The following is a 16398-nucleotide window of genomic DNA, read 5'->3' on the forward strand; positions in this document are numbered from 1 at the left end:
TATCTAAATCCACATTTCTCTCTGTGTGTGTCTATTTATCTACACAAAGAATGGAACAGTGGAAAGAACATTGTATTTGAAGTCACTGGACTAAGATTTGAATTCCAGCTCTGTCACTTTTTAGCTGTGTGATGTTGGGAAAGTCATTTAGTCTCTCTTAGCCTTAGCAGGATGGCACAATGAATAGCTTGCTGGACTTGGAGTCAGGAAGACCTGACTTCAAATCTTGCACCTTACAAGCACCATGTTATTCACCATAAATTTCATGGCATCAGGATAGAGTTTTAGCCAACTAAGGAAAAGAAGGACACACATTATTCTATGGTTTCTCACTATATTACACAGTCCATTGTATATTTCTGTGTATCTATTATAACATCAAGCAGATTTGGTTCCCAAAGAAGATCCTATAAAATAGGTTGGAGTCTGTTACTATAACTGAAATTTTCCAAGGCTAGTTTCCCAATGATGGAGAAAGAAAGCAGATATGTAAGACATCTGGGGAAAAAAGGTGGAGTGATGATCTAGGAAGATTTGCTGACTAAATATATTATTTCATTTGAAAAATGTGTCCATGACTTACTAGATAATGTATACCAATGAATGTTACATTTTCCCCATTTTATATATGATCATAATAGGGCGTCAAAAATATTCTTGAAATCAAAGAATCTATATATGGACACAGAAAACATTGTTTTTCTCATATTCCGATAATGTAGTGAATATTAGCAAAGAGCATGTGACATTTTGAATTCTAAAATCCATATCCTTGTAGAAAGGAAACATGCACTGTGCCTTCTGCAATAAAGAGATGAGTTAAGGAGCATAATTTACTTTTATTTTAAAGAACAGATGGTAGTTCTGCATATAGGCTTCAAGATGGAATCCAACAAATCACTTAATCATTTTTGAATATGCATCCTAATCAGAGAATTGCCTAAAGTGAAAAATATGTTTATTATATTTTTACACATAAAGCCACCATCAGAAAATTTTCCTTGAACTTCATGCCTTTCTAGAAATTTCATTGGCATTTAGAGCGTATGTAACATTCTTTGTATGATAGTTTTTGATGGTGGATTATAATAATCCTATTAACTCTGATGATATAATACACATCTGTATGCTGTCATAGCAAACTGGCTGAATTTAGATTATACCAATTTAGACTATACCAATCACTGCCAGCCGGAGACTACAATGCTGGTCATCAGAAATTCTACAGTAATGCCCTTGTTTCACTCCAAATGTTTTGATTTTATTTAAAATATAATTCTAATTCCTTCTGTCACAAAAGTCCCAAGAAGATATGTTCTCCTATTGTATTGACACAGTTCATTTCCCACATACATTAGCACTTACATCATCAAAGTCAGCAATGATTTCATTCAGGAGTCTCAGACACTCCAAGCCTTCTTTGTTGACATCTGATTCTGTATAAAATTCTTTGAAATCCGGAATAGAGGCAAACATGACACAGACACAGTCATAGGATTGATGATACAAGTCCTATACAAGAGAAAAAAAAAGATCAGTAAATTAGGAAATGTTTTATAAGGCATAAAAAGTTTTAAAAGTAAGTGTTTTCTTAGACAATCCCATTTGATCAAGCAAGATCATTAAACTTAAGACAAGATAAAATTTCTACAAGGAAAAGGAAAATGTTATCTTTTAATCAAATTGACACCTTTTACTTTGTAATTAATTTTGACTACATTTTTTTTAAAGTTAAATTCCTTCTCAATTTTACAAATGAGTTTCATCTGCAGTGGAGTAACATATATCAAATTGCTTCTTTGTACTGTTTTTGACATTGTTACTTTTTGTTTTTAAATAAGTGTTTATCAAAGTCCTTTATCAATAACTACATAATAATGACTTGTAATTATAACATTTAATTTATAACTTGTCTTTACAAAGCCTTCTTTATAAATATGTTCTTCACAAGAACTTTTAGAGGTCATGAAGATAAAGAATATGGTGTAAGAGAACATAGACCACTAGGTGGCGTAGTAGATAGAATGCTAAACTTGGAATCCTGAAGATTTAAGTTAAAATCTTGCTTCATGCCCTTACTATCTATGTGACACTGAGCAAGACACTTATCCTCTCTCAGTCTCAGTTTCCTAATCTGTAAAATCTGTCAAAAAAAATCTGTAAAATCTGTGGCACTTACCTCACAAAGCTGTTGTGAAAATCAAATGAGATAACATGTATTTTTCAAGCCTTAAAATGCGATATAAATGCTTATTATTATTATTATCATAAATATCTAAGGTCATAAATAATAGTCAAGACTTTCTGAACCCCGGCCTTTGGATTCCACTTAAACTGTAGATTTAAATCCATAGAATACAGAACTAAGTGTTCTGTTCTGCTGTGTCCCTACCTAGAAGCTGAAAAACCAGAGTTCTCCAAACACACCAGCCTGATGCTTTACTTCTTTTTCTATAAATAATAAAACTCTCTTCAAAGTTTTAATAAACTCCTTCAAAGTTTAAGGCAAAGCTCAATTTCTCTCTTGCCCAGAAGAATGGGTTCCAATCAGGCCACTATAAAAGTCCTTTGGGGTTCTAATGGCAGGATGGATACCTCAGGATCAAGTGCTCCTAGAGCAGAACACAACTTAGCCTGGTACAACACAACCAAGAGGGAAAAGACTTGCTTCTCTGTCCTAGTAGTGATTATTAAATAGAAAGGGCACTGGAGGAGCGCCGGAGACATGGGCTTTAGTACTGGCTTTGACACTTCAATAGCTGTGTTATCTGATCAAGCCACTGAATTCTGATTACCAATCTGCAGAATGGGGACAATACTATTTGTTCTACTTACTCCAAAGGGTTGCTGTGAGCACTGAATGAAATAATGTCTATAAAGTGCTCTTGCAAATCATAAAACATATATAAAATTAATATTATCTAATCTATATCATTGGACTTGGCTTCTCTCCTAATTTACAGACTTAGAGCTATACCGGCATGTCCTTTGTGTACCTCAAAACTAACATGTCCCAGGACTACACTTATTATTTCCCCCATAAATGTGCTCTTTCTGAATGAACTGTTTTTGTCAGTAGCATGATCATGCCTCCCAAGTTTGAATTTTTAATGTTGTCTTACATTTGTCCTCTCAGGTATCAAGTCCTGTTGAATCTACTAAGTCCATATGCATCTCTTCCTCACTATTTCCACCATCATTACCTGAATTCAGGCCCTCATTACCCCATGAGCTGTGATCAACCAGGATGTATAAAGGGAAGAGAAAAGGAAAGGGACCAAGCATTTATTAAGCACCAACTATGTGCCACGTACTATGCTAAGTGTTACCTCACTTGATCCTCACAACAACCCTGTGAGGTAGGTGCTGCTATTATCCTCATTTTCCATTTTAGGAAACTGAACAAACAGAGGTTAAGAGGCTTGCTCAAGGTCACCCAGTGTCTGGGGCTGGATTTGAACTCAGGTCTTCCTTACTCCAGGCCCAGCATTCTATCCACTGTTCTATCTAGCTGCCTCTGAAGAATAAAAATAAATTTAAGCAGTGCTGATGTTTTCTAATTAGCCTTCACTCTATATCTACAAGGTGATGACATGAAATGTGAGAGCGAGGAGAAGGCAGGGAGAGCTCTGGATGCTTTCAGGTGACATGACTGTGTTGGGCTTGGGTACCTGATTGTTTTCTTCTGTAGGTATGTTACTGTGCTCTGTGGGTGAGTCTGGTCTTATAAGTCAGTTAGGAAAGCCGGTGTAATGTGTTATGGGCATTTCCACCCAGGGTGTCTCATATATCTGTGGGACAATCAATGCAGTGCTCTAGTGAGTGAGCATGTTAGCATAGTAAGCACCATTTGGGAGTAATCTGTGATGATTGTGGGTCTTCAGGTTCAGAGATTAGTACTATATGAGGCTATGTTGGTCATCAGGATGTGTCCTATGGGAGTAGAAATTGTGTGTGTGTGTGTGTGTGTGTGTGTGTGTGTGTGTGTGTGTGTGTAGGGTAGGGAAAGGAGCTGTTTAAAAAAAGAAGTTCAGTCTAGATTCCTAACAGCTTCTCTGGAATTTATCAGAAATCCCTTGTAGAGTTTGAAAATTTACCAAAAATTCTAGAGGATTCTGCAAATTTCTGAAATTGACTTGATTCTAAAAAGAACACACTATTGTACCAATAGGTTACAATAGATCACCTGGACCAGCCCTTTCATCCTAGGATGGTCAGAATGGGGAAAGGAAGTGAATGGTCATTAAAGAGATTTAGGACAAAGCATCTGGGTCTCCTGGACAAAGCTGGAAAATTCTGTTTTTTTGTGTGCTATCATCCATTGGAAGCTTTAAGCCTTAACTCACTGTTATACATGACTTGTTTTGTCACAAAGATTGGCCCTTATAAGCCATTAAGAATATAATTTTATGGAATTATTGTGTTTTTATTCAATAAATAATGTTACAAAGACTTTTTGTTATTACTCCAACCCCTTCATATTTCACAGTAGGTGGCTACCTACTTTACCTACCCCTTCCAACTGTGCCCGTTTCTCTAGAATCAATGGGTAGGATTCAGTGGCATTCCATGGCCACTGTATATACAGTCATATAGAATAACAGGATGTCAGCTCTAGAAGAGATGTTGGGGATTATCTAATCCAGCTCTTTCATTTTACAGATGAAAATAACCATACCTCTCTTATCTGTCCCACAGGATTGCTATAAGGAAATCAGTTCATAAAGCTTAAAGTATAAATCTTAAAATATAAATGTTATCATTATTATTAATATTATACTTGACCAACATTATAGAGTTAGTTCATAGTTGAACTTGTACTGTGATCCACCAGGTCTTTTGATTCTAAGGCCAGTACTCTTTCTACTTTATCATGCTATTTGGCTATGGGGGTCCTGTCAGTCCACAGATCTACCAGCATGTGGTAATTGGTCTTTGTGCCCAGTGATTTTATAACCTTCTGGAGTGCTTTGGGTGGGTGCCCTGTAGGACTAAACCATGTGGGGGCCATAAAGAGTCACTTTCCCTGCTTAATTTTCTACTTAGTGATAATTTAGGAACAGAGGTGAGTTTGATCCATTAAGAAGTAAAAGGCAGAATCATTTGAGCCAGAACTGATATTCAGAGTTAACTTGGCACTTACATACCGAGAGTCCAGAAGAACTGTTTACAAGCTAGAGTGATGACACCATTGAATAATCCATTCTGTATCAATTTAAAGAGCTATTATAGTGGCTAAGGGTGGTACTGTTTGCTTGCAGAGTATCACATTGATGTCTATGGTGACATCTGCTGCCTATTTTGATCAAGCCTCAGCTGTTACAGAATGAAAGTACCCTGGCCCAGAGTCACACTTAAGCAATACCACCTGGGGACTTTGGCAGGAATATGGATTTGATGACAAAATGAGGTCTTTTCAAAATCTGATGAAAGCTGTTTGTGATGTTCGTTCCAGGGGCTCTTTACAAATGTTCCTGCCACAACACAACAGGCTGTAGCACAGGCCATACAAAAAAAAAGGCTCCACATGGTGCAAATGGTTAGAAAAACTCTTGTTGGAACAGATGTTTTATGGCTCCTGATCCTGCTGATGACAGGGAACAGGTGAGGATGCAGACAGAAGGTGTTTTGATGCAGACCCACATTACCCTGGTGGAAATTTTTAAAAGTATGTTGAAAACAACTTTCAGTTAAGTTGCACTGTAGAAAATAAAAGCTTAAGTAACAGTTATATCCCTTAACCACTAATACTGTTACTGACAACACCTATCATATAAATGTGTTTAGCTAATGGAAAAGGCTGAATCAAATGCTCTTATGACTAAGCATTTAAATTGTTTTAATTAAAAAAATCTAAAAAGCATTTCCGAGGAAACTAATTTCCTTTCCCAAAGAAAATTGATATTTCTTATATCAACATAGTTCATGAGTGTTAATACTGAATCAGAAAAAGCTCTGTTCAAGTGTGGGAGGGCATATACTTGTTAGAATATTCTCAGAATGCCATTGGAAATTTTGGAATAGTGAAATTTTGAAGGAGTCCCTACCTGACTCAGGAGATAGTCATCAACTGAGTGAAATAAGCAGAACCAAGAGAACATTGTACACAGCAACACTATGTGATGATCAACGGTGAAGAATAACTTAGCTCTTCTCAGCAATACAATGATCCAAGACAATTCAAAAAAACTCATGGTGGAAAATGCTATCTACATCCAGAAAAAGAACTATGGAGTCTGAATGCAGATCAAAGCATACTATTTTCACTTTTTTGTTGTTTTTTTTGTTTATTTTGCTTTCTCGTGGTTTTTCCTTTTTGTTCTGATTCTTCTTTCACAACATGATTAATGTGGAAATATGTTTAACATGATTGCCAACATATAACCTGTATTCGATTGCTTGCCATCTTGGGAAGGGGGAGTAGAAGGAGGGAAAGAGAAAATTTGGAACTCAAAATCTTATAAAAATGAATGTTGAAAACTATCTTTAGGTGTAATTGGAAAAAATAAAATACTATTAAAAAAGAAATAGTCATCAAACTATATTAGGAATAGTCAAAAATGGCTTTACTAGTTCATCTTAAAATCATTATCTGTTTTTATTGAGGAGATAATCTGTTTGTTGTTCAGTCATTCATTTTTCACTCAGGTCTGACTCTTTGTGTCTCTATTTGGGGTTTTCTTGGCAAAGATGTTGGAGTGGTTTGCCTTTTATTTTGCGGATAAGGAGCTGAGGCAAACAAACCTTGCTCAGGGCCACACAGCTAGTGAATATCTGAGGCTGGATTTGAACTCAGGAAAATGAGTTTTCCTGACTCCAGGCCTGACACTGTTCCATTTTGCTTGCCCCATATCATCTGTTATAGTGCTCATTTGAACATGAAATGGTTTTCAGCTAGTTCAAACTAATTTTCTCTCTGTTTGGGCATGGGGTATTTTATATCTCACTTCAGAAATTATGCAATGTTGAAGCACACTATTGAGGCAAACTTAAATAAAAACATCATAACATGATATCAGTTCTTTTCTTCTTCCTCTGTTTTTGGTGAAGTCCACTTGTGCATAGATTACCTCAGGCAACATAGTGTCAATGCTGAGAATTCTGCCTGAGAGTTCATTCAAAATGGATTAGATGGAGTGTTCTATAGTCATATTTGCAATGGATTTTGGAATGATCATTCTATATTAACTCTGCAGCCTAAAAATAGCCTGCTGAAGGCATCTATTTAACCAAGTCTAGTGTGCTTGCATAATACAGTGCCTCTCTGTAGAGTAGGAGCTATGGAGGATTTCCCTGTTTGAGTGTGCTGTGTGGCTGCCTCCCTCTTCCCTAATACAACAGGGATATCAACTTGGAAGTAATCCTCCACCCTAATGCTTACACTATGTAAAAAAGGCTAAATAAGAGTAGCAGAAAAGACTTCAGAATGGGAGAAATTGTAGGAGAAAAAGAGGAAAAAGAAGGAAAAGAATGAGGAGTGGAGAGAAAGACAGTAAGTGGGCTTATTATTTATAAGTAGCAGCTCAGTCTTAGCATCCCAACCTCTCCTATCCAAATCCTGTTTCTTTGAAGGCTAGAATCTTTAGAATCTAAGGTCTTTCTGCAGGGATGTGTGCCAAAATTACTCCTCAGTATGATAAAGGGTACTCTCTTCTTGACAGGCCCAGACCTCCGGTCTTCTAGTGTACCGCCTAATCCTTACTTGTTACTGATTAAGGAACTTGAAGATAGAGAAATTCAAAATATTGAAGTCTCTCTTAAGAATTATAGATCTAGAGCCAGAAGAGCCACCTAGTCCACCCCTCCACCTCTTATTTTGTTGATGAAGGAAAGAAGAAAATAAGCATTTATAAAACATATAGAATGTGCCAGGGATTGTGCTAAATACTTAACAAATATATTAGTTGATCCTCACAACAACTCTGAGAAGTACGTGCTATTTATCCACATTTTACAGCAGAGAAAACTGAAGCTGTCAGAGTGTAAGTGACTTGATCAGGGTCACACATCTATTAAGTTTCTGAACCCAGATTTGAACTCAGGTTTTCCTGACTCAAGGCCCAGTGCCTATTGAGGAAAATGAGGGTTAGGAAGGTAAAGATATGCCCAAAGTCACATAGGTAATAAGTATCTTTCTTTTGAAGGGAGGAAGGCAGGGCAATTGGGGTTAAGTGACTTGCCTGAGGTTACACAGCTAGAAAGTTTGTCAAGTGTCTGAGGCCAGATTTGAACTCAGGTCCTCCTGACTCCAGGGCTGGTGCTGTACTCACTCACTGCACCACTTAGCTGCCCACTGGTAATAAATATCAAAGGCCAGATTTGAACCTGGTTCTCTGATCCCAAATCCAGTGCTTTTTCCATTACACAGGATAGGGAGTTTTTTTGTAATCATGTGCAATTTTATTTGTAGCTTACTATAACATATATTTGAATTCCACTCTGCCAGAGACCATTTCTTCCTGATTCATAGGACCATAAAAAGGTGATTCTAAAGAAAGCAGAGTTAAAAGGACATTAGGAAGGTCTTCTTTACACTTTGGAGATCACTTAGTCCTAAACTTTCATTGTTTTAGATGAACAAATAGAATTCCAAAGATGGGAAGTGACTTGCCCATGGCAACTCATGGAGAAGTTCTAAGGTTTGTGCCTAGGTCCTCTGACTCCATATCTAGGTCTCTTACCACTGGACCATGCTGGGTGGGCATACTTCCTGTCCCTAACACATGACCTTGCATCTTTTCATTTGTGCCATTGTTCTTGCTGCTTGGAATGCCCCCTCTCTTCATCTTCATTTCTTAGGCTGCCTTAGACTGTAAGCTCCCTGAGCCTCTTTTTTGTGTCTCTGGAACTTAGCATGGTGCCTGGCACATAGTAGGTGCTTAATAGAGGGTGATTGATTGATTGATCAAAACATCTGTATTCTTTCAAAGTGCAATTCAGGCACCACATTTTACATTTAGTCCTTTCCTGATTCTCTCCCTGTTGATGACTACCCTCCCCCACCCTTTGAACTTAACATGTTTAATGGATTTGTTCACTTCTGAAAGGAATATATTGAAGAAGAAAAATATAATAGTTTTGTTCTATTTCTTCCTGTAGTTTCATAACTTTTTCTTCAGTTACGTAGATGCTATGCCATTTAGTGCATATATATACATATATATTAAGTATGCTATTATTTCGTTTTCTATGGTATCCTTGAATATAACATAGTTTAAATATTTATCTCTTTCAACCAAATCAGTTGTTGCCTTATTTGAGATCATGATGGCTACTCCTGCTTTTTGATATTTGCCTGAAGCACAAATTCTGCTCCACTCTGAAGTAAATCTTTGTTTCAAGTGTGTTTCCTATAAACAACATATTGTTGGATTCTGCTACCCTCCTCTGTTTTCTAGATAAGTTCATCCCAGTCATTCATTCAATAAACATTAAGTACCTACTATGGATCAGTCACTGTGGTAAAATGCTGGGAATACAAAGAAAGGCAATAGACAATTCACAGTCTAATGGGGGAGACAACATGCAAACAACTATATACAAACAAGCCATAGACAGATATGATAAATTGGAGATAATTAGTAGTGGGAAGGTATTAGAATTAAGGGGGACTGGACAAGGCTTCCTGCAGAAGGTGGGATTTCAGCTGGGACTTGATGGAAGCCAAGGAAGTCAGAAGACAGAGATAAGGAGGGAGAACATTCCAGTCACAGAGGACAGCCAGAGCAAATGTCTAGATTTGGTAGGATGGTGCCATCTTTTACAGTGATAGGGAAGTTAGAAAGAGAGATGTTTGGGGGTTTAATAATGAATTCCGTTTTGGACATGTTGAATTTAAGATGTTTGCAGGATATCCAGTTCAAGCTGTCTAACAGGGAGTTGAAGGTCAGGAGAGAAGTTAGGGCTGGATAAGCAGATCTGAGAATCATCAGCATACAGATGATAATTAAAATCATGATAGCTAAAGAGACAACCAAGCGAAACAGCATGGTAGAAGAAGAGGGCCTGAGACAGAGCCATATGGAACATCCATAGTTAGCTGATATGACATGGTTGAAGATTCAGAAAAAGAGCCTGAGAAAGAGCAGACAAGTTGCAGGAGAAGCAGGAGAAAGTGGTGTTACAAAAACTTAAAAAGAGAATATGAAGGAGAAGAGTGTGAAGATATTGTCAAAGACTGCAGAGAGATCAGGAAGAATGAGGATTGAGAAGAGGTCATTAAATTTGGCAAGTAAGAGATCATTAAGAATTTCACAGAGTTTCATGTTCATATTCTGTATTATTATTAACTGAGTATTTCCCTCCATTATATCCTTTTATACTTATTCCTTTTTTTTCTCCTAGCCTGCTTTTTATGAAGGAGGCAGAGAAAGACGGCATCTGATAAGCACCATAATCCATAATTAATGTGGATTACCTTTACTCCTCTTTCCCTCCCTTCTTTGCCAATCTCTGGCCCTCAACTCTGGTCCTTGCATTTTATTTCTCTCTTTTTAATCACCTTTTATGATGAACTCTCCAAAGGTGAAATTTGTTTTGCTTTTGACTCTACTCTCCCTCTTATATCTATCATCTTTTATAGTCTCTTCCAATATCCCTAGTGACTTAAATATATTTCTATTCCAAATGCTTTTTTTTATTTAATCCTTCTCTCCCCAGTTCAGATAAGAGTGAGGTCATGAGATCAATCCTCTTATATATTCTTCTTCTGCACTCTATACAAAATAGTAAGTTCTTCCTTTCTCATTTCTTTTTTAGTGTATTTCACTTTCTCTCTTTTCTTTCCTCTCTTAAAACCAACAAACCACAACAAAATCACATCCAGACCATGTGTCTTATTTAGCTCCCAGTGTGAAACCTGATAAACTTGGAATTCTGAAGAGACACTTGATTTTTCTCCCCATGCTAGACTGTAAACATATAATTTACTGTTTAGACCAATCTAGTTGCTCAAATGTATTTTCCTTTCTACATTTCTCTTGATTCCTGTGTTTGCATTTCTAAGTTTCTGCTGAGCTCTGGACTTATCTTCAGGTGTGTTTGAAACTTAAAGGTCTATTTTCCCTCCTGCATGATTATATTCAGTTTGGCACAGTAAGTGAATCTTGGTTACAGGCCCTTATCTTTTGCCTTTTGGAAGACAGTATTCCATCTCTCCTCTTTTAGAGCTACTGCTACTAAGTCTTATGTGATCTTGACTATGGTCTTTGATTCTCACATTTTATTTCTCTCTTGTTTGTAGAATGTTTTTCTTTGACTTGGAAGCTCTAGATTTTGACTCTGACATTCCTGAGTATTGGGGATTGAGTCTTCTTTTTGGGGATTTTCATATCTTGCTTGAATTCTTTCATCCACTCTTGTGGTCTTTGTAGCCAAGGATTTTTTCCCCTGAGGCTCTGCTTGTATTTGTTGTGAGGCGATTCTCTTCTTCTGGGTTTCCCTTAACCCACATTATTTCTTCGTTGTGCTCCTATTTTCTGGCTACTCATATTTTCCACTTCAACTCTTGGTTTGAAGATTCTTTGCTCAAGTCAGTCCCTTTTATCAGTCTTGTATATATTGGGTATGCCCTATTTGTTCCTTTCCCCTTCTCTATGTATTCTATAGCCTTCTGCCAGTGACTCAACCATTGCCAATCTGAATGAGGTAGCTAATATGAGGTTCCACCTTTTTTCTCAGTCTCTCACTTTGTCACTCTTCTGATTATACACAGCAGGCTCTATCTGCAGGGTGTCTGTCTGTCCTTCACTTTGAATGATCCTTAATTAGGAGTTGGTTTTGTCCTCTGCTGGAGCTCTAACAACCTCTGGTAGGATTCTGAAATTCAGCTGGTCAAACAAAGATTGGAAAAATCCTGAAGAACCCAGATGCCCAAGGTACCAAATTGGCCCTGCCTCTCTCCAAGGATCTCAGTGCTCTGAGGAATCCACATCCTGGCACTCTCTTCTTTAGCAATAACCCTTTCTCTGGTTCTGTTCTCACAGATCAATGCCAGCATAAATATTGAGCATGCAAGTATTAGTTGTGTCACTAGACTGCGACAATCCTCTTCAAAGCAATAGCTAGCTCTAGGTCTGTTTATGAGTGTTTACACTGTCTCCCTTCTGCTCCCTGCTTCTGTTAGTCTATGATCTGGTTGCCAGAGCTTGGGTTAGTTTTTTGATCCCTGTCCTCCTCAAACATCTGCTGTTTTCATGTTTATGTGATCAAGTTTGAACCCTCTACCAACCTTTACCTCCTTCTAGATGTCTTTCCCTACAGTTCTGGACTGGATGGAGGAGCTTACTCCTATTTCATTTAACATTTCTTTATTACTGTTTTTTCTGAGGCTGTGTTATAATTGCTAGGGTTAATGGAGAAAGATGGGTTTCCCTACAATCTTTCACGATACTGTCTTAACTGCAAGTCTCTCTTATCTCTCATGCCTTTTCAGTCACTTACAAAATTCAGTTCTTCACAGCACTAAAAGAAATCTCCCTTCAATTGTTCATATGTGAAAAATAAATTGGATAAAATCCTTTCCACCTATACTGTGCCATATAACTAGATTGATAAGCTGTAAAATTAGTCCATGAATATGTATACTTTTTAATAGGCAATCCATAATAAGCTGAACCAATAATTAACAGTAGGAGTTTAGGGTGGATAGAATCTGAGAAAATACGTGGCAAAATTAAGAAGGATACATTATGTTAACAATAATAATTTGTTATAAGGACATGTATTTCTGGAAATGGACTAGATTTAGTTACATTGTGAAAATTAGAGATACCAGATGAACAATCTGAGTGGAACATTGGGACTTTGGTGATGCTAAAAGAACAAGGAGGCCTTCAACATGTTAGATATGTCCTCATGGAGGACTTATGGGATAAGATTGTGTAGGATAAGAGATGTTCAGTCCTTCATCACCTCATGCCTGCTCTACTGCTATAGTCTGCTGGTGGATTTACCTGCCTTAAGTCTCTCTCCATTTCAATCAATCCTCATTCAGCCACTAAAATGATTTTCCTAAAACTCAGGTCCATGTCACCTCTTACACAGTAAACTCCAGGATCAAATACAATGTCTGATGTTTGGCTTTCAAAATCCTTTACAACCTAACACTCTCCTACCTTTCCAGTCTTCTTATGCTTTACTCCCTGTTATATACACTTTGATCCAGTAACATTGACCTTCTTTCTATTCCACAAACAAAGCATGCCATCTCTTGGCTTTTACAGGGTATAAACACCTAGATGACTGGCAATGACCTAGTTTCCATCAAGTTTCCCACTTTCCTGATAGAAGTTTACTATTCCTGCAAGTTTTAATGGTTTAGCTAAAGAAGAGCCATCCTATGTCAGTGTGCACAGTAACTCTTTGGAGGTCTCTCAAAATACCCTGGATATATCCCCTGGCCAAGTATGATGAACAGAGGCCACAAACAGAGGATTGGATCTCTAAGTCTTTTCCGGGCTCCAAGGTTTCCACATTTTACAGGGGTGGCATGTGTAGTTGCCAAAGCTATGCCTCTTTTATATTATAAATTAACAGAATAAAGAAAAACATACAGCTGCGATGAATGCTTTTTTGGAGCCCTTAAGATAGAACCCAGTGGCCTAAGAAACAAAGACTGGAAAAATCAGTACAAAGAGGTATTCAATGCTTGCTATTCCAAATGCCTGATTTCAAGCAGTGCCTTTAGTTACACATACTGAAGTTCATGATGTAATTATGTCATTGTACTTTTAACTGAAGCCACCTTCTCTTAAGATCGATCAATCAACAAGCATTTATTAAGTGACTACGGACTCTCAGCCCCGATGCTAGACTGAGGAGCAAAAGAGAGAAATAAAATGGTTTTTGTCCTTAAGGAGCTTATGCTCTATTAGAAAATATTAAATATATGCAAAGTAATTATAATGTAATTTGGTGGAGGAAGGTACTAGCAGCTATGGAGATCAGGAAAGACTTTATACATAATACAGTACTTGAGCTAGATTTTGAATGAAATAGATTCTAAGAGAGAAAGAGTAAGAAGAGAGTGATTTTGAGGCCTTGGGGACAAGAGCTGGAGTGTTATGTGTGAGAACTGCAAGAAAGCCATTTTGACTAAACCATATAGCCTCTTCCAGATGTAACCATCATAGAACTTAAAAATTACTATTAGTCAGTATTAAAAAAAAACCAACAGCCTGTTACTTCAGCTATTATTAATCTTATTGCAATACTACCTGCTAGGTATATTCAGGAATATATTTGGACACCAGGTGAATTCCAGAAAAAGAGATTAGAATGGTTTCCCATGGTGAGCTACAGCTGAGGTTTTGTTGAATATACAAACCATTAGCAAAGGAAAATTATTCTAGAGATTATGTTTAAAAGATGGCTTTATAGTTTCGTTTGCCATCATTTTCCAGTGGAAATGTTTTAGTCACAGCAACTCTCAAAATTGTTGAGGATTTGTTTTCTGTGTTGGTGCAGACATTAAGCCTCAAAATATTCTATCAAGGATCAAAGAATTTTTAAAATATTCCACTGGAAAAGTGTAACTAGAGTGTGGATGAGGGATAGAGTGATACGATTATGTATACGGAAGGGAAAGCTTCTGAACTAAATAAGAGCTTTTCTTTCTTTTCTCAAGTGCTCCTGGGAGACAACTCATCCTACTCAGTTATCAGCTTAATTTCATTTGTTTCTACAAAGAAATATCATAAAGAGGATACTAATTTTCTCTTGACTGTGGTTTGGGATGAAATTCCTGATCAGGAAAGGAGTACAAAGGAGGCTCCTGAAGTGGTGAAGGGGTGGGGATATTCTTAACAAGGAGCAGAAAAGCATTTCCCTAAAAAGACAGAAAATCACCCATATGGAGTTTGTTTTCGCTAGAACTTTCATATCCTTAAACAAAATCTTTAGAAAAAATAGCTTTATTAAGGTATCTTGATAGGGCACTGGACTTGCAGTCAGGAAGATCTGAGTCCAAATCCTTCCTCAGACACTTATTACCTATGTGGTTCTGGGCAATTCATTTAACCTCTTTCATCCTCAATTTCTTCATCTGTAAAATGGGGGTGATAATATTACCCAAAAAGGTTGTTATGAGGATCAAATGAAATAATATATAGAAATCACTTTACAAACCTTAAAGTGATATAAAAAGCCAGCTATTACTATTATCTTTCAAAGTATCATTTTCATGAAAAATAAATTAAGCCAATAGCACATTTCTACAAGAGTATATGTACATCCTTGAGTCATTAAGCCTAGTGAAGAGGTGTTGGGGATATTATTTTCCCCTAGAATTTACTATAATATACATCTGAGACCTGCATCCTTCTCTATGATGGACATAGAGTTTGACCTTATGATAATAATGCATGATAAATAGTTTTTAAGATTTTACATGCACACATTACTGTATTAAGTAACAGAAAACACATTAGACAGGCACGACTCTTGGATTTTATATAACATGTAACTGAGCATTAAGTAATGAGAGGAGGGGACAATAATCTCTTGTTCTACATTCATAGGACATACAGCTAGAAGGTACCTTAAAGAGTAGCAAGTCGTAATTTCTCATTTTGTAGAATTGAGGCCTACAGAAAAGTGTCTTGTCCAAAGTCAGAAAGGCAGTAAATAGCAGAGGTGGAATGTGGGGGACAAATCCAGTGCTCTGCCCACTGCATAACACTGCCTCTGATCTCTAAGACCTGATTTTCCTATTATTTCTTTTTAAGGGAAAGCCTTCTATTACTAATAATTTAATGGCATAATTGGAGACCTCCTGTGACTATTCAGAAGGAAATATTCCTATCTTAAGTAGCTGGATAACCTTCAACAACTCCTATGCTTTCACTAACAAGAGGCTGAATTTCCTTGACAAATGGAACACTTGCTTTCTGTGTAAATTTGGTACTGAAATATCTGATGTATATGTAATACTCAGCCCCATTTCCTGGTAATTTTTGGATTCTTTGAATTCTTTAGAGAAATACTACTTAACTACATAGACTCAAGTTCCTTAGGTAGGGAACTCTCTCTCCTTCCCTGTAGTGTATGCGCATGTATATACATATATGTGTGTGTGTGTATACATACATATATATATATATGTATGTATACACACACACATACATTCATACAGAGAGAGAGAGAAAGAGATAGAGATAGATAGATAGATAGATAGATAGATAGGTAGAGAGAGAGAGAGAGAGAGAGAGAGAGAGAGAGAGAGAGAGAGTGTCTTGGTAGCCCTAGTGGTTAACAAAGCCAGACCCACCCATTTCCTTTTCTATGTCCATCTATGTCCTTCATGTGTTTTATACCATTTCTTTTTACACACAAATAATCATTAGTAATAAACTGCAAGCTACTGTTGCCTACATGTATTTTTACAGTATCTTTAGAATC

General features: G+C 37.1%; 1 protein-coding gene across 1 annotated transcript in view; it reads right to left on the reverse strand.

The window, feature by feature from the left end:
• LOC118838251 (adenylate cyclase type 2) overlaps window positions 1-16398 on the reverse strand; it is a 161620-nt gene that overhangs the window by 31115 nt on the left and 114107 nt on the right. Inside the window, exon 18 of the mRNA XM_036745494.1 lies at window positions 1366-1512. Coding sequence (XP_036601389.1) covers window positions 1366-1512 — 147 coding nt within the window. The remainder of the gene's footprint in view (window positions 1-1365; window positions 1513-16398) is intronic.

Source organism: Trichosurus vulpecula, chromosome 1 (assembly GCF_011100635.1).
Source record: "Trichosurus vulpecula isolate mTriVul1 chromosome 1, mTriVul1.pri, whole genome shotgun sequence".
Classification (NCBI taxonomy): Eukaryota; Metazoa; Chordata; class Mammalia; order Diprotodontia; family Phalangeridae; genus Trichosurus; species Trichosurus vulpecula.